At 40.5% G+C, this 26,430-nt stretch overlaps 1 protein-coding gene across 2 annotated transcripts in view; it reads left to right on the forward strand.

The window, feature by feature from the left end:
• The first annotated feature begins 1,214 nt into the window (after window positions 1–1,214).
• Window positions 1,215–26,430, forward strand: part of ZNF280C (zinc finger protein 280C) — a 66,449-nt gene continuing 41,233 nt past the window's right edge. Inside the window, exons 1-5 of one of the 2 annotated variants that reach the window (XM_007992678.3) lie at window positions 1,219–1,355; window positions 9,628–9,674; window positions 22,469–22,615; window positions 25,692–25,757; window positions 25,858–25,994. In XM_007992678.3, coding sequence (XP_007990869.1) covers window positions 9,644–9,674; window positions 22,469–22,615; window positions 25,692–25,757; window positions 25,858–25,994 — 381 coding nt within the window. In that variant the 5' untranslated portion in view covers window positions 1,219–1,355; window positions 9,628–9,643. Of the gene's footprint in view, window positions 1,356–9,627; window positions 9,675–22,468; window positions 22,616–25,691; window positions 25,758–25,857; window positions 25,995–26,430 lie in introns of both variants that reach the window. The other variant, XM_037989128.2, reaches the window with a different exon arrangement.

A 26,430-nucleotide genomic window follows, 5' to 3' on the forward strand; every position in this document is an offset into this window, starting at 1 on the left:
AACTCTCAAGAGATGAATCGGGCTAGGCATTACGCCTGTAATCCCAGCACTTTGGGAGGCCGAAGCAAGGGGATCACCTGAGGTGGGGAGTTTCAGACTAGCCTGACCAACATGGAGAAACCCCGTCTCTACTGAAAATACAAAATTAGCAGGGTGTGGTGGCGCACGCCTGTAATCCCAGCTACTCAGGAGGCTGAGGCAGGAGAATCGTTTGAACCCGGGAGGCAGAGGTTGCGGTGAGGCGAGATCGTGCCATTTGACTCCGGCCTGGGCAACAAGAGCGAAACTCTGTTTCAAAAAAAAAAAAAGGAGAGAGAGAGAGAGAGATGAACCAGTACTGCTATAAACCTTGAAGAGAAAGTTGGGAGAAGAAACTTTTACAGTTCAAAGCAGTGTCTAGAAAATGTTTCTGTAAACAGTATTTTGGCAAGTGCTTTTCCTGTAAACGTATTTACAAGTTCCAGTGATTCTCCCGCCTCAGCCTCCCAAGTAGCTGGGATTACAGGCATGCACCACCATGCCCAGCTAATTTTGCATTTTTAGTAGAGATGGGGTTTCACTGTGTTGGTCAGGCTGACTGGGCCTGACTGGGGTTCAGAGAAGGAGGAGGAAAAAGAAGAGGAGGAAAGGGTGGTCTCCAACTCTTCACCCCAGGTGATCCACCCACCTCAGCCTCCCAAAGTTCTGGGATTACAGGCGTGAGCCACGGCACCCAGCTGTAAATGTATTTTTCCCTAGCATTTTTGTAACTGCTATAGGCATCTATATGGCAATTAGAAGTAACAGACAAGCAAAACCGTATGTTTAAAACAAAACGTGGTGAAAATAACTAGTATTTTCAGACGTGTTTCAAGTACAGTATTTCTAAAAAACTATATATATATATTTTTGTTTTGTTTTGTTTTGTTTTTTAACTCGTGTCTTTAGCCCTCACACACAAGGAAGACCCGGAATTCATGTTTCTCTGTAGTCAGGTACAACGTGTTTTTTGGGATGACAACTCCAGGTTAAATAGAGGGTTTGCTTAGAAGAGCTGCATCCACGCTGGTCAATTGCACTTACTCGGCTGCCGTCGACGGTAAGTAAAGTAGCTGCACATGTAAGTACCAGCCGTCCGTGGTCGGTTAGAAAAGGCCCCGGATGTTCAGGGGGTGGAGTCGGCGTCTACCCATGAAGCAGCGCGCGCAGTTATATACTCCTGCCCCCGGCTGAGGCGCGGGTTCCGCGCTGGAAGTCTCTGCGGGAGTCGCTGTTGCTGAGGCTGTCGCCCGAGGTTTTCGCGCTCCTCCCTTTCCTCCTCCTCTTTCTCCTCCTCCTTATCCGAACCCCAGTCAGGCCGATCTGCTCTGCTCTCGGTAAGCGGCCCCCGCCCCTGCCTGTGCCGCGCGGAAGCAGGCAGCAGCTCTCCCGCGCGGCCGAGGCAGCCTTCCCTAGAGGGCGGTTCTGAGGGCGGCGGGCTGAGGGTCTCTATGCCGGTGCGGATCGACGGGGGTGCGGGGGAGGGGACAGGCTTGGCGGCGTGGTAGCTGGTGGGCCACCATCTTGCGCCGGGCCCTGAAGGGGGAGGGTTTTCTGGAGGTAGAGCCTGGCGGCCCGCGGCGGGCAGTGGTTTCGCGGGCCGCGGCAGCTGCGGCAGCCTTTTCACCTCCCGAGTCCTACCGGTCTGTTTCCAACCCGGTTTGGGCTTTTCTTTCTGGAGGCAACTCCCTTTCGTCTTTTGTACGGTTGATACTGATGTTTGACGGAGACCCGCCCACCCTCAAGTCTCTTCAATCAAACGAAGAGAGACTTGAAGGGATTCCGAACTTTCAGGCGTCAGAGATCCTGTGACCCCTTCTTTCTGCCCAGGTTCCCCCCACACAGGACCGGTCATTCCATGCCCACAACCTTGTTCTGGCCAAAGGGACTTCCCTTCTCTGTCACAGAAATCGTGCCCCATTCCGTTATTGTCTAGAGGATAAGAGCCCTGAGGAGAAACGTGGAGTTAAATACACTATATTCTAACTAGGAGGTTTGCAGATTTCCCTTAAAGAGATGGGAAAAATTATGCTGAGGTATACTCCTGCTCTAGAGATGGAAGGAGTTCCTCTCAACTTCTGTCAGGTTTTAATGCTTTTTAAGGAGAAATTCGAGAGGAAAATGTCAAGTGAACCAGCTTCTGCAAGCATGGGAGACCTTCATCCAAGGAATTCTCTTTGTTTGGAAAGATTTGTTAGTTTTGTGGAGTTTTTAAAATCTGCGACCTTACATTCTTTTTCACTATTGTTTTCAGGTTTGCACTATGAGTTGTAATGTCTTTTACTGCCCCTAACATAAATTGAAACCTAGAAGTAGAGTTTTAAACTGCAAAAGTCTCCTCTTAGTATTTGTGAGGTATCCTGGTTTGGGGATTACTGTGCAAACTTATCTCCTTAAGCAGAAACTTTACTGAGCCTGCAAAGGCACTGCTTTGCTTATACAATTAGGGCTGTGTACCTTTGATGTTTCTACAGCAGCACAAATTCCATTATAATCGTATCTTGCATTTGTATATTTCATTGGTAGTACCCCTTTTGAGATGGGCTGTAGGGTGTTGATAGAACTGTTTGAAGATGAGGAAACAGCCTCGAGGACAGAACTTTACCGAGATCATGTCCCTAGGAAGTGATGGAACCAATTCTTAAACCTAGGCTTTCTGACCTTCATCTAATGTTCAATTTGCTATATTACGTCTCACTTTTTGTGAGAGTGTGGTGGTCACGGAGAATAAGCAGGGAGGCTCACTTAAAAATTTGAAGAAGTATTATTCAATTCCCTTTTCCTTTATATTTTTGAGGCTTCATTTTTTCTCAACTTTTTAATACTTTAATATTATTTCTAAGCATGTTGAAGAGTTGAAGAATATCCTATTGAAAAAGTTCTTAGGTTGAATAACTCCAAGTCTCAGCTACTTGGTTTTCAGTGAGTTTGTCTTAGGTAATGATTCAAAAAGATTTGATTTCCTCAGTAATTTTTTTTTTTTTTAATTTTTTTTTGGAGACGGAGTCTCGCACTGTCGCCCGGGCTGGAGTGCAGTGGTGCGATCTCAGCTCACTGCAACCTCTGCCTTCCGGGTTCAACCGATTCTCCTACCTCAGCCTCCGGAGTAGCTGGAGTTACAGGCGCCTGCCCCCACACCCAGCTAATTTTTGTAATTTTAGTAGAGATGGGGTTTCACTATGTTGACCAGGCTGGTCTGGAACGCCTGACCTCGTGATCCACCAACCTCGGCCTCCCAAAGTGCTGGGATTACAGGAGTGAGCCACCGAGCCCAGCCTTCCTCAGTAATTTGAATCAAATATGTTTGTCTAGATTTTTCTTCCCAGTGCTCTGCACAATCAGAGAAACATCACTAGGAATGAACTGTAGAAATGACCCCTGAAAGTATAGTGTTCGTCTAGACTTTATTCTTTCGCTGCAAAGTAGTTTTCTTTTAAGGAGTGTATTTTTTTTTTCATTTTTTTGTTTCCTTTTTAATTTTTTATTGGCGAATGATAATTGCGTGTATTTATGGGGTACAATGTGATGTTTTGATATGTATACATTATTGAAAGAGGCTAACATAGCCATCACCTTACCAACTTACCATTTTGTTACGAGAATGTTAAAAATCTATTTTAGCAATTTTGAAATATACCATACATTATTAGTATTAGCTGTGGTCACCTTGTAGTGCAATAGATAGCTAAAACTTATTCCTCCAGTCTAATTGAACTTTGTACTCTTGGATCAACATCTTTTCCCCATCTGTCCCACCCCCGAACTCCCAAGCCTCTGGTAACCATCTTTCTACTCAATGTTTCTATGAGATAAAGTTGTTTAGATTCCACATGTAAGTGAGATCATACAGTATTTTTCCCCAGAGACTGATAAGAGAATCCAGCTGCTTTTTATTAAGATAAATATTAAAGACAGTTGCAAAAATGTAAATCCATGTTACTCTTCTCATTAGATTTCCTTTTTAAAAGTTATTAAAAGTATTTTTATTAACTTGTAATGGGCTTATAAATATTTTAAATAAAAACATTTGAAGTCTGTCTCAGTTTTAATTTCTAATATGGGAAATATCAACACATACTGTCCATATAAACATAAAGCTCATTGGGGTTCTCATTAAGTTTTAAGTGAAAAGAAATCCTGGGACAAAAGGTTTTGAGAACTACTGATGTGATGCAGTTTATTTATGATATGATTTTAATTGAGCTCTTTATGTGAACTAGACTTGTTTTAAGTGCTTGTACTCATGAACTTACGGTATGACTTCAGGTAAAGAAGGAGAAGTTGAGAAAATTAGTGCAAAGTACTGTTCAATAATATTTCCTGTGCTTTATTTAATGTTCACACTAGCGCTGCAAGGAAGATATTACTGTTTTCATTTTACAGATAGAAAAACTAAGGCTTACAGAGGTTGATTATACTTCTTATAGATTTGGCAGCCAGGAAGTGGTAGACCAGAAATTCCCACTCAGGTTTTCAGCTCCTGTGTCCAGTGTTCCCATCAATGCACTTACTTGACATTTTCCCTGGTGGATAAGTTTTACTCCTATAAAAAGCAAATTAATTAATAATACATACTTCTTGAGGTTACTTTAGGAATTAGTGACTATAGAATATCTTATGAAACTTACATAAAGTATTTACTATACATAGTGGCTTCCAAAGGCCAGTAATTGTACATTCATCTTTTCCCCATGTTATATCTTTTACATAGGAATTATAGTAAAAGACTATGCCTATAAAGTCTTTACCCTGAATATAATACAAAACTTATTTGTAGAAGTATATTTTATTATAGTGCCCTATCCCAAAGCTGACATAAAATGTTTTAAAATATAGGCAAACTTTGCAAAGTATTATGCTAGTGAGTTTTAAATCTTAGTGTAAACCAGCTATTTTCTACAAATAGATGAAGTATGAAAATTAACAGAGACAAAAGTTGAAAACAAATAAATTAGGATAAAAATAATAAAGTCATTAAATGTCTTCTCAAAATATACCTGGACTTATGTGTTCAGCCTTTCAGAAAAAAAGATAATTTGCATAGTATAAAAACTTGGACAAAGAAAAGGTGAAGAGCCTCTATTTTCTTTCTGAATTGTATGTAATTTGTTCCCAAAACCTACTTTGAAAGTTTCAATCGTTTAAATGCCGGCGAAATTGTCTAAGGAACCAAGATATAATCCAGTTTTCTTGGATTTCAGTACTATACCAATTCTTGTTATAAAAAAAAAAAAATTTCACAGACACCCCTGAACTTAAAATGTTTGAAACATTCTCGGAGTTCTTACACAACCATAAAACAAAACAGTCAAGTGAAACTACAAAATCATTGCCATTTGAATCAGTTTTCATATATTGAATATGTATTTTGCTGAGTCACTGCCTACTTCTATTGAGTTTTTCATACCTACTTATATTTACTATATATATACATTCCCTACTTATTATATATAAATAATAGCAAGGTTTTTTATTTGAACCCTTTCAGTACCTTCATTTCTGTAGCTAACCGTATTGTCATTGCCTTTGATTTAGTGCAAATGCGTCATTTAGTTATATAAGGTGGTCACCCAGGGAATCCCCAGAGTAGGCTTGTTAATTTTTTTAGATAGCACAACAAAAAGAGAATTATATTGTTATAGAGCTCTCTTGCACAACCTGGAATATATCTATTTTCCTGAGAGGTCTGTTGACCCTGGTTTGAAAAAGAGGTAATCCATTGATGAGTTTATTAATAGTTTTAAATACAGTTGCTGGAAACTTAGCTCAAAGTAGATTAAACCAAAAATGAATAATTATTTTCTCTCTTAACTGAAAAGCTGTTGTGGATAATTTGCTGCAGGCATGGCTAGCTTCAGGTGTTTAAATGGTATCATCAGGACTTGAATGTTTTCCTACTCTCCCTTTCTCTACTCAGAATCTTACAGCTTTGCTATCTTTGTTAGGTTCTTTCTTTGGTACTTTTTCTCCACATCACTCCCAAGCTTATATCCTACCAGCTGATTATTTTCTTTCTTTTTATCTTTTTTTTTTTTTTTTTTTTTTTTTAAGATGGTGTCTCACTCTTGTCTCCCAGATTGGAGTGCAGTGGTATGATCTCGGCTCACTGCAACCTCCACCTCCCAGGTTCAAGCGATTCTCCTGCCTCAGCCTCCTGAGTAACTGAGATTACGGGCACATGCCACCACGCCCAGCTAATCTTTATAGTTTTAGTAGAGACAGGGTTTCACCATGTTGGTCAGGCTGGTCTCGAACTCCTGATCTTGCAATCTGCCCTTCTCTGCCTCCTAAAGTGCTGGGATTACAGGCGTGAGCCACTGCGCCTGGCCTTACTATTTTCTTAATAGCATTATTAAGATACAATTCATACAGCATACAATTTACTTATTTGAAGTGTGCGATTCAATGGTTTTAGTATATTTACAGTTGTGCAGCTAGCACCATAGTTAATTTTAGAACATTTTCATCACCCCAGTAAGAAACCTTGTACCCATTAACAGTCACTCCCCATTTCCCACCAACCCTCCCAACCATATGCAGCCACTACTCTACTTTCTGTCTATGGATTTGCCATTTCTAGACATTTCACACGAATGAAATCATAGAATATATGGTCTTTTTGACTGTCTTCCTTCACTTAGTATAATGTTCTCAAGGCCCATTCATATTGTAACATTTATCAGTGCTTCATTTCTTTTTATTACCAAATAGTATTCAGTTGTATGGATATATCACATTTTGTTTATCCATTCCTGAGTTGATGGGTATTTGAGTTGTTTCCACTTTTTGGCTCTTGTGAATAATGCCACTGTGAACATTTGTGTGCGAATTTTTGTGTGGACATATGTTTTCAATTGTCTCCAGGAGTGTAATTGTTGGGTCATATGATAACTCTGTTTAACTTTGTGAGGAACTGCCAAAATGTTTTCCACAGTGGCTGCACCATTTCACATTCCCATCAGCAGTGTATGAGGGTTTCAATTTCTCTACATCCTTGCCAACACTTGTGATTATCTGTCTTTTAATTCTAGCCATCCTAGTGGGTGTAAAGTGACATCCATTAACTATTCAAATGTTTTTTATTGTGGCAAAATACATATACTATTTACCATTTTAACTATGTTACTCTATTATTTTTAACTTTTTGTAGAATAAACTCTTTGTAAAACACAGTTGAGTTTTAGATACACAAAAGCTGAAACCAAAAAATAACTAAATAGGAATTATTTATACAGGCAGTCTTCAAAAAAATGAATAGGTTGTGTTCAGTAGGTGTTTCCCGAGTCAGTTATTCAGAATTCATTTTTCCCCCCAGAAGAACAGTGTATTAAACATGGGTATAGTGTCTCCACCTGAATCAGTAGCTGAAATATGGAGTGTTCTTTCCTCTTGTGCCTATTTTGATGCCAACTCTGAGTTGCAGAACCTAGAGACCCTCCGGAGTTGCTATTATAGGAGCTCTAAGATGCCCACTACATATCTTTGCTGGATATTCCATTTCTCTGACAGCTTACTTAATCCCCCATACAATTCGTTCCCTTGCCACCAAAATTCTGATGTGGTGACTTTAGGGGTTTTTGTGATAGTTTTAGAAGGCTGCAGTCCTTCCCCAAAGGAATCCATGGAATTGTATGTATTTGTTTATTTTAAAAACTGGAACTAAGTATGGTAGTATTCTGTTGACGTGTTGTCCCATAGAAATTCCATAGCTGCGTCATCCACTGCAGTAGCCGCTAACCACTTGTGGCTTTTGAGCACTTGAAATATGGCTAGAGTGACTGAGGAGCTGGATTTTTATTTTTTAATTAAGTTGAAGTAGCCACATGTGGCTAGTGGCTAGTGACTACTTTATTGGATAGCACAGCTTTGGACTGAAGTTATGGCTCTAATGGCATCCAGAGATTTCTGACTTTTTAGAGCGTTTATGAGCATACCAATTAAGACTCTTTGGTGGCTGCATTGGGCCTCAAAAGCTATTTCTATAGCCATAGGCAGTAAATATGACTTGTTTATATAGTCTACTTGTACGTTTAGTAATAATTTTAGGATGGTTATGCCAATAAATATTTTATATGATCATTTAATTAAAGTGTTAAGCCAGGCACAGTGATGTTCACCTGTAGTCCTAGTTACTTGGGAGGATCACTTGAGCCCAAGAGTTCAAGGCTGTGGTATGCGACGATCAGTCGTGCTTGTGAATGGCCGCGTCACTCCAGCCTGGGCAACATAGCGAGACCTTGTCTCTAAAAAAAAAAATTTTTTTTTTAAATGTGTTATATGAGTCTCATAGGCTGTGCAATTGTGACTTTAAAAAATTCTGTGTTCTTGGTAGCAATAGATCCTTAATGTTGAGGAAGAATTCTCATGTATTTATGTGACGTATGTATTACCTTAATTCTAATTTAGGAACAAACACTAACTATCCAAGTAGTTGAGTTTGAAGAGATTTGAATAGTCAGAACTCAGAACTAGGGACATGTACCTAATTACAGAATTCACTAGAAACTCTTGTATTAGAAATCCAAACGTTTATACAAGTAACTTCTTCTGGAGTTAAAGTAATGTTTTCCCCTTTGGTCTAATTCAGTCCAAATAATTTGGAATTAGGGAAAGTTTGCTTTTGCCAGTTGGAAGATAAAGACAAATGTGGAGACTGAATTAGCTTTGTATATCCTACTTTAGATTTCTGATGTTTGATTTTTACCTTTTTTGTTTTATAACAAATAGTATTTTAAAAGTGTTTATTCTGTATGTAGAATATATGGTATGTACAGTGCATGAGAACTCAGGATACAAATTCCCGTTTTAGAAAGCAATTCAATTTTTTTTGATAATGTTTAATGTAACAGCTTTTTGAAAATCCCGAAGAATCGTAGACAGATTGTAAACTTCTGAAGGCAAGGACTATGACTTATTCATCTTTGTATTTTCCCTAGAACCTAGCACAGTACCCTGAGCACAAAAGGCAATGAGCAGTTACTTTATAATGAATTGTTCTGTTATGCAATTTATCCAATTTTCTGTTACTTTTCGGTTCAGAGTTGATTCAAAAAACTAAAAATATCTAAATGTATGTGTTTTCTTATAGTAATAATATTTCTGAAATGTGAATAGGAATCAGTTAAAGATTAATGTCACTTAGCATTTCAGAATTCAGATTTACTAAAACATATATTACAGGATAATTACTCATTTTTGCAAAAAGATGCCTTTTGAAGTTTATTTGTAATCTGATAACTCCGATTTCTTCAAGTAGTAAATTACAGAATTCTATACGTTAAATGTATTCATTTGGGAATGAACCAGTTACAGAAAATGAATTACCTGTGTGTATCAAACATATCAAACTCAAAAGGTGGGCTTTTGTAGGAGAAAGAGACTAAATTAGTGTGCATTTAATTTAACAAAATCCACACTAGTAGTAGACATCTTTATTTTAGAGGGTAGAAAACTGAGACCTAGCTTACTATCTTGTCTGGAGTCATATGGTGAGTGTGCTAGAGATCAAAATTAGACCCAAAGATTTTGGATCTCAGGTTTCATGTTTTAGTACTTGGTATTACTTAAAGTGACTCATAACATTGATTGATGTCATGTGTTGGTACTTAGGTGACCTTGCAACTTCATGGATGACAACAAACCTTTTCAACCAAAAAGTAAGTATTTCCGCTGTAGTGGATACTAATAGGCATGGTTTTTGTACTGTAAACCTTTCAAAAGAAAAGATTAGAGACAGAAATGAGCACATTTTCTTAAAAACAAATATTATTTATTTATTTATATATTTTTTGAGACAGAGTCTCGCTCTGTTGGCCAGGCTGGAGTGCAGTGGCACGATCTCGGCTCACTGCAAGCTCCACCTCCCAGGTTCACGCCATTCTTCCACCTCAGCCTCCTGAGTAGCTGGGACTACAGATGCCCACCATAACACCTGGCTAATTTTTGTATTTTTAGTATAGACAGGGTTTCACTGTGTTAGCCAGGATGGTCTCGATCTCCTGACCTCGTGATCCGCCTGCCTCGGCCTCCCAAAGTGCTGGGATTACAGGCATGAGCCACTGCACCTGGCCTATTTGTTTATTTTTAAGACAGATTCTCACTCTTTCACCCAGGCTGGAGTGCAGCGGCATGATCTCGGCTCACAGCAATCTCCACTGCACAGGTTCAATCTATTCTCATGCCTCAGCCTCCCAAACAGCTTGGATTACAGGCACCCGCCACCACACCTGGCTAGTTTTTGTATTTTTAATAGAGATGGGGTTTCACCATGTTGGCCAGAGTGGTCTCGAACTGACTGACTGATACACCCACATCGTTCTCCCAAAGTGCTGGGATAACAGGCGTGAGCCACTGTGCCTAGCCAAAACAAATATTTGTTAAAGTAATACATATTCCTAGTTTAAAAAAAATACAGTAAACATGTTGGTAATAGATATGAAATGTTTCCTTCTCATCCCCAGAGATAACTACTGTTGTAGGTTGAGTATACGTAATCACAAACTTTTTTCTATGCATAGACAAAAAATAATTTCTAAACAAGATCATACTATATATGCTATTATGTGCCTTTTAAAAATTTTTGCTCAGTAGTATATCTTGAAATTAACAATGGCAGAACTCAGTAAAAAAGCATGGGGAAGACCTATTATTTGTTCCCATAATATCATCACAGTGGTATCAACATGAATGTAAATTATTTTTTTAATTATCAGTATATATGAGTCTCCCTTATTTCTTTAAATCTGGCATTGCCTGGGTTTACCTAGTTTCTTACCCCATAGATAATCATGTGTTAAGTACCTACTACGTATCCAATACACTACTGTGTGTAGGAGGAAATACAAAGAAAGAAAATATGTTCTTCACTCTCCAGGAACTTACTTTGGAGTTGAACATATATAATTAAGACACACTAAGAAATAGTAGGCAGTTTGAGATCATATATATTAAATCTTGAATTTCTTAGCACAGACTGTCAGTGCAGTAAGAGGTTAAAGAAAAACAAGTCTAATGGTTTGCTGAGGAAGTTTTAATTGAACTAAGAGTTGGGAAGGGGCAAGGAATAAATTTGAAGTTAGATACTTATTAATATGGCATTTTCCTGAATCTCTGTTACCACTTCTATTAGGTAGATATTGTGCTCATGTTAGAGGTGAGAAAATAGGTTCAAGTAATTTCTCCAGAGTCACATAATTAGTAATAGTGCAATGAGGATTTGAACTATTCAATTTGATGTCAAGTCCATTCTCTTTCCACTATACTCGAATGATGTGGACAGTATAAGGTAAGGAGAAAGGATATTCCAGGTGGAAGAAGCAGTACGAATGAGGACTTCAGGGGACACAATGAGTGTGGTATTTTCAAGTATTCAGAATATACAAATACTGAAATATGAATTAATGCTTTTAATTGTCTGACTTAGAACATTCTATATGTTTTTTTGAGGTGGTATTTGGAAAAAAAGGGTCAGTTCATAATATTGGTTACTTTTGGGAGAATGTGAAGATTTTTTGTTTTGGGGGTTTCTTTGTTTGGTAGGCAGACTACTGAACATGAAACAGTGTTATGCCAAGCCATGGTATCTGGCATATCTGTATAGAAGAGGAAATCAAAATGTTTTAAAAGAATGGAACCAATTTGTTAAGAAGTTTTGTTTGTGTCCTATCCTCAAATCATTGTTTTCAAGTTTTACATGTTAAGGCCATGCTAAAGGATGGTCTTAATTTTTGAGTCAAAAGTAGAAATGGCATTATTTTAGTATAGTAAAATTACTGTTACGAATGACTGCACTTGAAAAACAAAGATATCATTGTTTAAACCAGAACCCTGAAGTTGTTTTATATTGTTTCTATTTATTCTTATAGTTGTCCCCCACAATCCACATGTCTCTCCATCGCTTATATACATTCCCATTTTTATTATTTATTTATTTTTTATTTTTTGAAGGCAGAGTCTAGCATTGTGGCCCAGACTGGAGAGCAGTGGTGCTATCTCAGCTCACTGCAACCTCTGCCACTCAGGATCAAGTGATTCTCCTGCCTCAGCCTCCCAAGTAGCTGGGATTGCAGGTGTGCCCCGCCGCTCCCGGCTAATTTTTGTAATTTTAGTAGAGATGAGGTTTCGCCATGTTAGCAAGGCTGGTCTCAAACTCCTGGCCTCATCTCAGTCTACCAAAGTGCTGGGATTAAAGGTGTGAGCCACCGTGCCCAGACTATTGCTGTTATGTTAGTTTACATCTCCTTCACTGCTTTTTAACCTAAACAATACACGGATCTTTTTTTAAAGTCAAACTAACTTGAAAAGACTTTTAAGTTACATAAGCACAGTCTCTTGAAGGGAGGGAGTGAAGGAGAGAGAGAGAGGTAGAGATAGGTGTGTGTGTGTGAGCACATGCACATACCTATATCCTCGCTGTTTTTCAAGCTAAAAAATTGAAAAGCATGTACTTTCAGTTGTATAGCTGTTTTTCTAATAATTACTTCTACGTTTCTCAATTTTTAAAACTCATGTACATACAGTTGTCTCTTGAATCATCATGTTTTGCCATTACCTAGTGATTTTCTATCAAGGAAGATGAAGATTTTAGTTTTCTTAAAACTTTTTCTTCCTTTTAAGCATCTCTCAATATAGTTATATCTCAATTTTTGAGTAAATCATATTCGATGATTTTATGATGACCATAATACTGTTCACAGGTGAGTGTGGTACTGTATTAATGTATTATGATGGATACATTCCCTTTTCTGTTTTTATATATTGCTCAATTAAAATTTTCATTTTATAAGTTAGCAAAATTTATTAAAACCTGTAGCCACTCACACCCTTCCAGAGCCTCTTTTCTTTTTTTATTTTCTGAGACAGAGTCTCATGCTGTCGCCCAGGCTGGAGTGCAGTGGCGTGATCTCAACTTACTGCACTCCCGGTTTCCAGCAATTCTCCTGCCTCAGCCTCCCTTCTAGCTGGGATTAAAGGTGTGCGCCACCATGCACTGCAAATTTTTGTATTTTTGTTTTCAGTAGAGACAGGATTTTGCCGTGTGGACCACGCTGGTCTCACACTCCTGACCTCAAGTGATCTGCCCGCCTCAGCCTCCCAAAATGCTGGGATTAAGGTCGTGAGCTGCCATGCCCTGCCACTTCCTCGTCCCCTTTTTTTCTTGAGATGAAGTCTCCCAGTCACCCAGACTGGAGTGCAGTGGTGTGATCTTGGCTCACTGCACCTCCCACTCCCAGGTTCCAGCGATTCTCATCCCTCTGCCTCCCGTGTAGCTGGGAATACAGGCATGCGCCACCACCGCACCCGACACCATGGCCTCTTAATTCACTTTTCCTACACTGTGAGACTTGTCAGGTAATCTAACAATTTAATGTTTAATATTTTAATAATATTTGGGGGGATTGGCAGGTTCCTGGGAGTGAGTGGTAATCTCCTGCACTACTCTGGCTTGTTGCTCTGTAGGCCTACTACACAGCTATTGTCCTGGGACTTTCTTTTGTTTTTGTATTGTGCTGAATGTCAGATTTTCTGCATCCTGTGTCATTCTCCTTAAGTCTTGTTTTGGTGGATTCTTACTGAGAAAGGGTGAATGAGAGGGAAATGTTGTATAATATTGCTGGTCTTTATTCTTTTTTTTTTTCTTTTTTTTTTTTTTTTGGAGATACGCCCTTACTCTGTTGCCCAGTGGAGTGCAATGGTACCTTCATGGCTCACTGCAGCCCCCACCTCCTGGGGCTCAGGTGATTTTCCCACCTCAGCTTTCTGAGTAACTGGGGCTAGAGGTGCATGCCACCATGCCTGGCTAAGCTGTTCTTTATTCTTGTTTGTTTGTTTGTTTGTTTGAGACAGAGTCTCACTCCATCACCCAGGCTAGAGTGCAGTGGCAGGGCCCAGTCTCAGCGTACTGCAACCACCGGCTCCCGGGTTGAGGCGATTCTTGTGCCTCTGCCTCCCAAGCAGCTAGAATTACAGGTGCGCACCACTGTGCCTAGTTAATTTTTGTATTTTTGGTAGGTACGGGGTCTCACCATGTTATCCAGGCTGGTCTCGAACTCCTGGCCTCGAGTGATCCACCTGCCTCGGCCTCCCAAAGTGCTGGGATTACAGGCCTGGGCCGCCGCACCCAGCCACTTGGCAATTTCCAGTATTCTGAAATTTCATATGTCTTTCTAGTGTAGTTTTTATTCTTGATCAACATGCTGACTGCTAGTGGGCCCTTTTGATTCTGTAAATTTATATCCATGAGAACTGGGAATTTTTCTTGTATTTTCCTTTGATTACTTCTCCTCTCCTTTTTCTCTTACTTTTGTTTTTCCTGGAACTTTTGTTAGGTGCATTTTATACCTTTGAAATTGATTTTTCTACCAATCTTGTTTTCTGTGTTTAATATATGTGTTTTTTGTCTTTTGGCTTCACATTTATTCAACTTTGACATTTGACTTTTTTTTTTTTTTTTTACTGAATTTTGGCTATCTTTATCTAATATCGTTGTCTTATCTCTCTAAAGATGCTAATTATATCCTATTGTCTCTTGCTCTCTGTATTATCTCTGTCTACTTTTTTTAACTTTTAAGTTCAGGGATACATGTGCAGGTTTGTTATGGGTACACTCATGTCTTGGGGGTTTATTGTATAGGTTATTTCATCACTCAGGTATTAAGCCTAGTACGCATGAGTTATTTTTCCTAATCTTCTCCGTCCATCCACCCTCCACCCTCAAGTAGGCCCCCAGCATCTGTTGTTCCCCTCTATATGTCTGTGTGTTCTCATCATTTAGCACCCACTTATAAGTGAGAACAAGTGGTATTAGGTTTTCTGTTCCTGCATTAGTTTGCTAAGGATAATGGCCTCCAGCTCCATCCATGTTCCTGCAAAGGACATGACCTTGTTCTTTTTTATGGCTACAAAGTACTCCATGGTGTATATGTACCGCATTTTCTTCATCCAGTCTACCATTGATGGGCACTTGGGTCGATTCCATGTCTTTGCTCCTGTGAATAGTGCTGCAGTGAACGTATGTATACATGTGTCTTTTTGATAGAGCAGTTTACATTCCTTTGGGTATATACCTAGTAATAGAATTGCTGGGTCTGATGGTAGTTATGTTTTTAGCTCTTTGAGGAATCACCACACTGTCCTCCACAGTGGTTGGACTAATTTACACTCCCACCAACACTGTATAAATGTTCCTTTTTCTGTGCACCCTCCCCAGCGTCTGTTATTTTTTTGACTTTTGAATCATAGCCATTCTGACAGGTGAGAGATTATATCTCAGTGTGGTTTTGATTTGCATTTCTTTAATGATCAGTGATGTTTTGCTTTTTTATATATGCTTGTTGGCTACATGTATGTCTTCTTCTGATAAACGTCTGTTCATATCCACTGCCAACTTTTTAATGGGGTTGTTTGCTTTTTTTCTTATAAATTTGTTTAAGTTCCTTATATATGCTGGATATTAGCCCTTTGTCAGATGCATAGTTTGCAAAATTTTTCTCCCATTTATAGGTTGTTTACTCTGTCTATAGTTTCTTTTGCTGTGCAGAAGCTCTTTTGTTTAATTAGAGCCCATTTGTCAATTTTGGCTTTTGTCATAATTACCTTTGATGTCTTTGTCATGAAGTCTTTGCTCATTCCTACGTCCAGAATGGTATTGCCTGGGTTGTCTTCCAGGGTTTTTATAGTTTTGGGTTTTACATTGAAGTCTTTGATCCATCTTGAGTTGATTTTTGTGTATGGTGTAAAGAAGGGGTCCAGTTTCAGTCTCTTGCATATGGCTAGCCAGTTATCCCGGCACCATTTATTGAATAGGGAGTCCTTTCCCCATTGTGTGTTTTTGTCAGTTTTGTCGAACGTCAGATGGTTGTAGGTGTGTGGCCTTATTTCTGGGCTCTCTATTCTGTTGCATTGGTTTATATATGTGTTTCTGTACCAGGACCATGCTGTTTTGGTTATTGTAGCCCTGTACCGTTTGAAGGCAGGTAGCATGATGCCTTCATCTTTGTTCTTTGTGCTTAGATTTGCCTTGGTTGTCCAGGCCTTTTTTTTGGTTCCTTATGAATTTTAAAATAACTTTTTCTTGTTCTGTGAAGAATGTCATCAGTAGTTTGATAGGCATATCATTGAATCTATAAATTGCTTTGGGCAGTATGCCATTTTAACAATATTGATTCTTCCTATTCATGAGCATAGACTGTTGTTTCATGTGTTTGTGTCATCTCTGATTTCTTTCGGCAGTGTTTTGTAATTCTCATTGAAGAGATTCTTTAACTTCCCTGGTTGGCTCTATTCCTAGGTATTTTATTCTTTCTGTGGCTATTGTGAATGGGATTGTGTTCCTGATTTGGCACTTGGCTTGACTGTTGTTGGTGTATAGGAATGCCGGTGATTTTTGTACATTGATTTTGTATCCTGAGACTTTGCTGAAGTTGTTTATCAGTTTAAGGCACTTGTGGGCTGAGACTACAGGGTTTTCTAGATAGTGGCTCATGCTGTCTGCAAGCAGGGGTAGTTTGACTACCTGTCTTCCTATTTGGATGCCGTCTATTTCTTTCTCTTGCCTGATTGCAGGACTTCCAATACTGTGTTGAATAGGAATGGTGAGAGAGAGCATCCTTGTCTTGTGCTGGTTTTCCAGGGGAATGCTTCCAGCTTGTGCCCATTCCATATGATGTTGCCTGTGGGGTTGTCATAGATGGCCGTTATTATTTTGAGATGTTCCTTCAATACCTAGTTTATTGAGATTTTTTTTTCTTTTTGTTTTTGAGGCAGAGTCTCACTCTGTCGCCAGGCTGGAGTGCAGTGGCACAATCTTGGCTCACTGCAACCTCCGCCTCCCGGGTTCAAGCCATTCTCCTGCCTCAGCCTCCCAAGTAGCTGGGACTGCAGGCATGCGCCACCACACCCAGTTAATTTTTGTATTTTTAGTAGAGACGGGGTTTCACCATATTGGCCAGGATGGTCTCGATCTTTTGACCTCGTGATCTGCCTGCCTCGGCCTCCCAAATTGCGGGATTACAGGCCTGAGCCACCACACCTGGCTGTTTATTGAGAATTTTTAACACGAAGAAGTGTTGAATTTTATTGATAGCCTTTACTGTGTCTATTGAGATAATCAGGTAGTTTTTGTCGTTAGTTCTGTTTATGTGATGAATCACATTTATTGATTTGCGTGTGTTGAACGAACCCTGCATCACAGGGATAAAGCCTACAGGATAGTGGTAGATAAGCTTTTTGATGCGCTGCTATATTCGGTTTGCCAGTATTTTGTTGAGGATTTTTGCATCCATATTCATCAAAGATGTTGGCATGAAAGCTTTTTGGTTTTTTGATTATTGGTTTTTTTGTTTTTCGTTTTTCATTTTTTTCTGAGACAGCGTCTCACTCTGCTGCCCAGGCTGTAGTGCAGTGGCACGATCTCATCTCACTGCAACCTCCGCCTCCTGGGTTCAAGCGATTCCCCTGCCCCAGCCTCCTAAATAGTTGGGCTTACAGCTGTGCACCATCATACCTGGCTAGTTTTGTGTTTTTAGTAGAGACAGGGTTTCGCCATGTTGGCCAGGCTGGTCTTGAACTCCTGGCATCAAGTGATCCGCTCGCCCTGGCCTCCCAGAGTGCTGGGATTAAGGTTGTGAGCCCCTGCGCCTGGCTCCTTCTGTCACGTGTGTGTGTGTGTGTGTCTGTGTTTTTCAGACAAAGTCTAACGCTGCCTCCCAGGCTGGAGTGCAGTGTGTGCACCTCCCCTTCCTGGGTTCCAGAGATTCTCCTTCTCTTCCTGGGTTCCAGAGATTCTCATTCCTTAGCCTCCTGGGCAGCTGGGACTACAGACATGCACCACTACCATGCCCGGCCCTATGGCCTATTCATTCACTTGTCCTACACTGTGAAACTTGTCAGGTTATCTAACAATTTAATGCTTAATATTTTGGAAGATTGGCAAGTCTCCTGGAAGTGATATTCTCCTGCACTGCTCTGGCTGTTCACGCTGTAGGCCTACTGCACAGCTGTTGTCCTGGGACTTTCTTTTGTTTTTGTGTTGTGCCAAATGTCAGATTTTCTGCAACCTGCATTGTCCTCCTTCTTAAGTCTTGTTTTGGTGGATTCTTCCTGAGAAAGAAAGGGTGAATGAGAGGGAAATGTTGTATAATATTGCTGGTCTTTATTCTTCCTTTTATTTTTTTCTGACAGGTCCTTAATCTTGCCTAGACTGGAGTGCAGTGGTGCCGTCATGGCTCACTGCATCCCCAAGCTCCTGGGGCTCAGGTGATTCTCCCACCTCAGCGTTCTGAGTAGCTGGGACAGAAGTACTTGCCATCATGCCTGGCTAAGCGGTTTTTTGTTTTTGTTTTTTTTTTTTTTTTTTTGGAGACTTAGTCTTACTCTGTTGCACAGGCTGGAGTACAGTGGTATGATTTCATCTCACTGCAACCTCTGCCTCTTGGATTCAAGTGATTCTTCTGCCTCTGACTCCCAAGTAGCTGGGATTACAGGCTTTCACCATCACCCTGGCTAATTTTGTATTTTAGTAGAGATGGGGTTTCACCATGTTACCCAGGCTGGTCTCGAACTCTTGACCTCAAGTTAACCGCCCACCTCGACCTTCCAGAGTGTTGGGATTACAGGTGTGAGCCACCGCATGCAGCCAAGTTTTATTTTTTTGTTGTTTCTCTTCCAGGTTTTGTTATCAGGACAATGCTGGCCTCATAGAATGAGTTAGGAAGGACTTTCAGTAGAAATAGTACCAGCTCTTCTTTGTACATCTTGTAGAATTCAAGTGTGAATTCATCTGGTCCTCACCTTTTTTTTATTGGTAGGCTCTTTTTACTGGTTCAATTTCAGAGCTCGTTATTATTCTGTTCAGGGATTCAGTTTATTTCTGGTTCAGTCTGGGGAGAATGAATGTGTCCAGAAATTTGTTCGTTTTTTCTGGATTTTCTAGTTGGTGTCCATAGAGGTGTTCATAATATTGTCTGATGTTTATTTGTATTTTTCTGGGTTCAGTTGTAACATCTCCTTTGTTGTTTCTTATTGTGTTTATTTGGATCTTCTCTCTTCTGTATTAGTCTAGCTAGTGGCCTATTTTATTAATTTTTTCAAAAAAACAGCTACCGGATTCATTGATCTTTTGAATGGTTTTTCTTTTCTTAGTCTCCTTCAGTTCAGCTCTGATTTTGGACATTTCTTGTCTTCTCTGTCAGCTTTGGGATTGGTTTGCTCTTCTCGGTTCTCTAGTTCTTTTTGTTGTCATGGTAGGATGTTAAATTGAGATATCTTTTTGATGTGGGTGTTTAGTGGTCTCTTTACATAATCCCATACTTCTCAGAAGTCTTGTTTGTTCTTTTTCATTCTTTTTTCCCTATATTTTTTTGGCTATCTTAGAAAGCCAGTCTTCAAGCTCTGAGATTCTTTCCTCTGCTTGTTCTGTTCTACTATTAATACCTGTGATTGCATTTTGAAATTCTTGTACGTTTTTTAGCTCTATCAGGTCAGTTGTGTTCTTTTCTATACTGGCTATTTTGTCTGTCAGCTCCTGTGTTGTTTTATTATGATTCTTAGCTTTCTTGGATTAGATTTCAGTGTACTCCTGCATCTCAGTGACCTTTATACCTGTTCATATTCTGAATTCTTTTTTCTGTCCTTTCAGCCATCTCAGCCCCCTTCAGAACCCTTGGTGGAGAGCTAGTGTAGTTATTTGGAGGAAAGAAGGTACTCTGGCTTTTTGAGTTGTCAGAGTTCTTTTGCTGGTTCTTTCTCTTCTTTGTGGGCTTATGTTCCTTCAGTCTTTGAAGTTGCTGTCTTTTGGGTTTTTTTTTTTTTATTTTATCTGATGACCTTAAGAGTTTGATTGTGGTATAAGATAGATTCAGTCAACTGGCTTCATTTCTAGATTTTAGGGGGCCAAGGCTCAGCTTACAACTCCTGGAGTGCATGCTCTAATTTTGCAGGACTGATATTGGGCCTCTGCTTTTTTCTCTGGCTTCTCAAGTTTAGGAACCCACTGTGCTAGGGGGACTGAGGTGCTCATGTACCTCTTGTCCCAGCACGCCAATGGGTGGTGCCAGCCAAACTGTTTTGTAGGGCAGTGACAGCAGGGTCCGTTCCTGTTCACACATGCCAGTGGCAGCAGCAGCACAGCAGAGTGCACATTCATCAGCTGCTGCAGGATGCTAGCATCTTCTGCATGGACTTTCGCAGAAGCAGCATGGCTCAGGGGTGCAGGGGCCCCAGCCGGCAACTGTGCATATGGTCATGCTGGTGGTGACATCAGCGTGGGGATGGGTCACTGGCCAGTGCAGGACTGTATGCGCTTTTTGTACATGTTGATACAGGCAGAGATGGCTGCTCAGGGTCGGGGAGGGTCCACTGTTCTCTGTGCCTAGTTACATTCTAGTGGCAGTGGTGGCTCAGGATCAGGGTGCTAGTGGGTACAGGGCTTGCGGGCTCTGTGCTCACCAAGGCTCCGACTACAATGGCATTACGGCAGAGGAGGGTGGGTGGAGTGCACTCCCACTGGCAGCAGGCAGGGCAAAGTGCACATATACATGTGTGCTTACAGGGCAGGGAAGGCACGATCCACCTGCGCACATACGCACTGACTGGCAAAGTGATGTGGAGGGAGGCTGTGGACCCCGGGTAAGCAGGAGTGGGGAGAATGAGCAGGTGGGCCAGTGCATGGCCACAGGAGCAACCCTGCTGGAGCTCTCTGCTGGTCAAACCTGGACGGCCAGCTCAGGAGCTATGATGTGGGCCATCAGGGCACCCTAGGCTGTACTGCAAAAGGGAATGGGCAGGCTGGGGCCCCAGGACAGGACAGCAGACCAAAGAGTGCTCAGGTCAGACCGGTCCTGTCTGATGGGCAAGGCCACCCTGCAGAGTTCAGGTCTGACAGTTCCTCTAGTGCTACAGTCTCTTATAGAAACAAGCAGAGCCTAGGGGGATGAGGATCCCAGGCTGTGCTCCAATACAGATGCTCCTGCAGCCAACCCTCTGGGCTCCACACTGGCTCACATGCTTCCTCTATCGCTTCTCTAAGCAGCTCTCCCTGCCAACCAAAGTGTCCGTGATGATCGAGGGATTTTCTGCTGCCAGGATCCCAAGAGGTCTGTGGCAAGAGTGAGTTGCTCCTTGCCAGTTCAACTCACCCATTCCCCTGGAGTCATTAGGGGCCAAGAACCAGTCCCTGTGCACAGTAGCCCCATGTGGGCTTCCCAGTTTCCTCCTTCATTCCAGCTTCTGTGTCTTCCCTCAGACCACTCAGTGCCTCCCCTTTGAAGATCTGTTAGGAGTACACCAGTCGTCCCAGTTTCTTGGTGGCAGCTGTTCCACCTAGCTGTATCTAGTCCGCCATCCTGCGTAGCTCTCGGTTTTCTTTAAAATCCTTTAATCTGTTTTATTGCTTTGGTGTTTCACATTGAAGGTTTTCCTCAATTTTCTGGTACTCATTGGTTGTCCACCCATATTTAAGAGTGAGGCACTAAAATGCTTCCCAGGAGATCTGAGTTTGGTCAGAACTTGTAGGCTGGTGATATTCACAGTATGTTTTTTACTCAGTTTCTTCAAATGAGAAATGTCTAATCTGTCCTGGAATGGAATTAAGTTTCACTTAATTTTCGTATTTTCAGTCTAGGACCTTATCCCTGCTTTGCTCTGTGCCTGATATACCTGAATCTGGTTCCGTTCTTCTAGTATATCTCCTACCTATTTTCTCTTAGTTTATCTCTCTTGTTTATACAAGTGGAGTTTTTTTTTTTTTTTTTCAGATAATAGCTACAATCTTTGTTGTAGATATAATCATTCTAGTCATATAACTAAAACTCACTTTGGATTTGATCCTAAAATGTATTGGCCACTGTAAATGACTACTATCCTTCTTTATCTATCTGTCTAGCCAAGTTTAACTAGTTTAGATCTTAGAGATTTAGTTCTGAGTTTATTTCTTTTGCTACCATGTACTGATTACAAGGCAGAGATGGCCACTCAGGGTTGGGAAGGGTCCACTGTAGACCATGTCTGTAGTCCCAGCTACTCAGGAGGCTGAGGCACGAGAATCAAGTCAGTAGGCTGGGCATGGTGGCTCACACCTGTAATCCCAGCAGTTTGGGAGGCCGAAGCAGGCGGATCACTTGAGGTCAGGAGTTCGAGACCAGCCTGGTCAACATGGTGAAACCCCGTCCCTACTAAAAATATAAAACTTAACTGAGCGTAGCAGTGGGCACGTGTAATCCCAGCTACTTGGGAGGCTGAGGAAGGAGAATCGTTTGAACCCGGGAGGCGGAGGTTGCAGTGAGCTGAGATCATGCCTGGGCAATAAGAGCAAAACTCCGTCTCAAAAACAAATATCAAGTCACTAATTGCTATTAGGATTATTAAAGTGCATCTTAAATATCATACTGTGTATTGCACAAAAAATATTTTTCTCTTTGAAAACAAAGTTTGCTTCTCTCCTTTTGAAAATTAGACATTTCAAAAATGGCAGAACTCTTTATGGAATGTGAAGAAGAAGAGCTAGAGCCATGGCAGAAGAAAGTAGAAGAAACTCAGGACGAGGATGACGATGAACTGATCTTTGTTGGAGAGATATCAAGTTCAAAACCAGCCATTTCAAGTAAGCATTTACTTTCAGTGAAGTAGCGTTTCATAAGATGGTTGTTTCTAATGGAAGATATATGGGATATCTTATCTGTCCTTGATACTGTTGTTCTTCTGTAAGGAGTCAGAGGTAAGAGGGAGAGTAAAGGTCTGTAAGAACTTGTGAGAATCAAAGCAAGAATGTAGTTGAGGACTGGAGTAAGGAGGTGAGAGGTTAAAATATCAGATGTGAGCAAAAGGAAATAACTAAGTTAATTGACGGTTAAGATGACCTGAACAACATTGTAAGCATTCTGAGATTGAAAATCATAATTTTTAATGGAGCCAAGTAGCCTGTTTGTTAATTTTTTTTTTCTCCCTTAAACTCAGATGTACAGAAAATGAAGTGTTTGGAATACTTTTCTTAAAATATCATAATATGCTAAATAAGTTTGTGTGTCTCATGGGGGTTCTAATGTCTAAGCAACTACCTCATCAAAGTATCATCTTGATATATGACTATAAAATGCATAGGTGCTGCATCATTATAGAATCTCTGGTCTGTCTACCAGCATGTGCTGTAGCCTCTGGCTACACCCATCTTCTGCAACTACTGTTTATATTCATGAAGGAGGGAGGGCCTGGTTTTCCAGCACTGTGCTTGGACAATGCAGGCAGCACACGTAAATCTTCATGGCTTTCTAGCAAAACATGTCCAGTACCTTTGTGGATTGTTAGATTTCTGTTAGAGTAAGTAGACTTGGCATTATTATAATGTTAAAGTGAAGATATTGGTGATGCTTGTTAGAGTATCTTCTCCCGGTAATCCTAGCAGTTCGGGAGGCCGAAGTGGGTGCATCACTTGAGGCCAGGAGTTTGAGACCAGCCTGGCCAACATGGTGAAAGCCCCTCTGTACTATAAAGATACAAAAATTATCCAGGCGTGGTGGCGCGTGCCTATATTCCCAGCTATGCAGTAGGCTGAGGCATGAGAGTCGCCTGAACCTGGAGGCAGAGGTTGCAGTGAGCCAAGATCATGTCACTGCACTCCAGCCTAGGCAAGAGAGTAAGACTATGTCTCAAAAAAAAAAAAAAAAAAAAAAAAAAGTGTCCTCAGAAGTGTGTAAAGTGCAAGGGACAACATAACTGAATTTCAGGAGAGAAAGAGGAAACATATCTTTTTTCATTTTATTTACTTTTTTTAGGCCTGGAGAAGTCAAGGAATGTAGCCAGCATACCAGTCTTCTTTCTTACCATGGCAATGAGTAATAGTGTGGTTAAGAGATGAGTTTTAAATTTTCTGAAAGCCTAGTTCTTTCTTCTCTTGACTCTAAACTTGGGATAGCATTTCTACTCAGTTTTATCAGAGGCAGAATAATTTAGCTATTGAATTCTCAATGTCATTTCCTGTGGCAAATTGGGAGGTTCTAAGTGGAGAGCCACTTAAATTATTAAATGAGCTAGACATATTTGGCATATTTATTGTTGATAGTAGAATAGAATATTCTCTTATTTCAAGTCACTGTTTTAATTTTTATGCTGAAATATTACCATATTTCAAAATTATCACTCAAATCATCTTATTGAAGCATGACAATTAAGATTCAAGTTGGATTTATATTGATTGTAGATGACTTAGTAGTACTCAACCAAAACAATGTGTGTTACTTTTCAGAGATTCTACCAAAAAGGGTATTGGACCCAATATTGATAACTCAGAATTTAAGTGATTTTATTGATGTTTTATTTGTGAGCTATAAAATATTTTAGCCTATGGAATATCATCTAAATGTTCCTATGGAACTACAATGAAGGTAGGGGAAGGAGAGGAAAAAACTTGTGATTGGTAGACTATAACCACCAAAAAGTAAAAATAGCTCTTAGTGGATTAATACTTAGCCTGAATTTCTGAATGAAAACATTATCAAGTTGTTTGAGGAGATTTTTCTTCTAGAAGACTTCTGTAATGTTTACTCATAAAATACTAAATTTCTATGATCAGAAAGCAACCCTACTTTTGTGTGACCCTTCACTTTTATCCTGACCTCAAGTGATGCACCCACTTTGGCCTCCCGAACTGCTAGGATTACAGGGAGAAGATACTCTAATAAGCATCACCAATATCTTCACTTTAACATTATAATAATGCCAAGCCTAATTACTCTAACAGAAATCTAACAATCCACAAAGGTACTGGACATTGATAGAATTGTTTCATGGGATCTGGTTCTTTTTTTTTTTTTTTTTGAGACGGAGTCTTGCTCTGTCGCCCAGGCTGGAGTGCAGTGCGCTATCTCAGCTCATTGCAAGCTCCACCTCCCAGGTTCACGCCATTCTCCTGCCTCAACCTCCCGAGTAGCTGGGACTACAGGTGCCCGCCACCACGCCCAGCTAAATTTTTTGTATTTTTAGTAGAGACAGGGTTTCACCGTGTTAGCCAGGATGGTCTCAATCTCCTGACCTTGTGATCTGCCTGTCTCGGCCTCCCAAAGTACTGGGATTGCAGATGTGAGCCACAGCGCCCAGCCGGGATCTGGTTCTTTTCTACTAGGAGAGAAAAAAGGAAAATTGTTGAAGTTTTATGGGATTTGTTAATGCTTTGTACCTTTTCCTGATAAGCAATTTTAAGCAAATCACTATTCTTCCAAATTTCAATTTGACCCCTCAGTAACCTAGAAGTTATGGAGTTCATATGGGCACAAGGGTGTGCAATCTTAAACTGATCCAGAGGGTTTTGTGAGGCTCAAATTGATTTCTAGTGTGATAATAGATTTGAGACCGCTTACACTAATCAGATACTCTGGAACTACAGGTTTAATTTAGTCTGTAGTCTCCGATAATTTCCTATTCAGAACTCAAGAGTAATGGTACAGAAAGTTAATCCAGTCAGCCCTCCCATCATGAAACTTCCAGATTTTTAGAGGTGTGAATGTGGCACAGGGTTGGGGAAGGGTTTGATTTCAAGTCACAGGAATCTGAATCTGTACACAATCCTGTCACCATTAAAGGAAAGAAATATGCTTCAATTATTGGTTATGTAAAGATATATTTTTGGAGGAATTAGTATAAATTTCTTTCACATAACAAATTTTAAAATAAATATAATTTTATAGATATTTTGAACAGAGGCCACTCCAGCTCATCTTCAAAAGGAATAAAGAGTGAGCCACACAGTCCAGGTACAGTATTACTGTAGTATTTCCATTTTAAAGTGAAATATTTTGATATAATTGGTTGTATAGAAATATATTCAATATGTTGTGTAATTTTAAAATACAGGTATTCCTGAAATATTTAGGACTGCAAGTCAACGCTACAGAGACCCACCATCAAATCCAGTGGCTGCCTTGCCTAGATTTCATCCTGTATCTAAACCTTCACAAAGCTCTGTTACTGTTGAGAATGTGTCTAAACCTGTAAGTGTTTATAAAATTACACAATTGGCCGGGCGCGGTGGCTCACGCCTGTAATGCCAGCACTCTGGGAGGCCAAGATGGGAGGATCACGAGGTCAGGAGATCAACACCATCCTGGCTAACACAGTGAAACCTTGTCTCTACTAAAAAATACAAAAAATTAGCTGGGCGTGGTGGTGGGCATCTGTAGTCCCAGCTACTTGGGAGGCTGAGGCAGGAGAATGGCGTGAACCCGGGAGGCAGAGCTTGCGGTGAGCCGAGATCACACCATTACACTCCAGCACTCCAGCCTGGGCGACAGAGTGGGACTCCATCTCAAAAAAAAAAAAAAAAAAAATTACACAATTAATTCAGGAACACATTGGCTGTTACAATACTGTGTTAAAAATGTGATCTATCAGCCGGGCACAGTGGCTCATACCTGTAATCTTTGACAC

Source organism: Chlorocebus sabaeus, chromosome X, assembly GCF_047675955.1.
Source record: "Chlorocebus sabaeus isolate Y175 chromosome X, mChlSab1.0.hap1, whole genome shotgun sequence".
NCBI classification, from domain to species: Eukaryota; Metazoa; Chordata; class Mammalia; order Primates; family Cercopithecidae; genus Chlorocebus; species Chlorocebus sabaeus.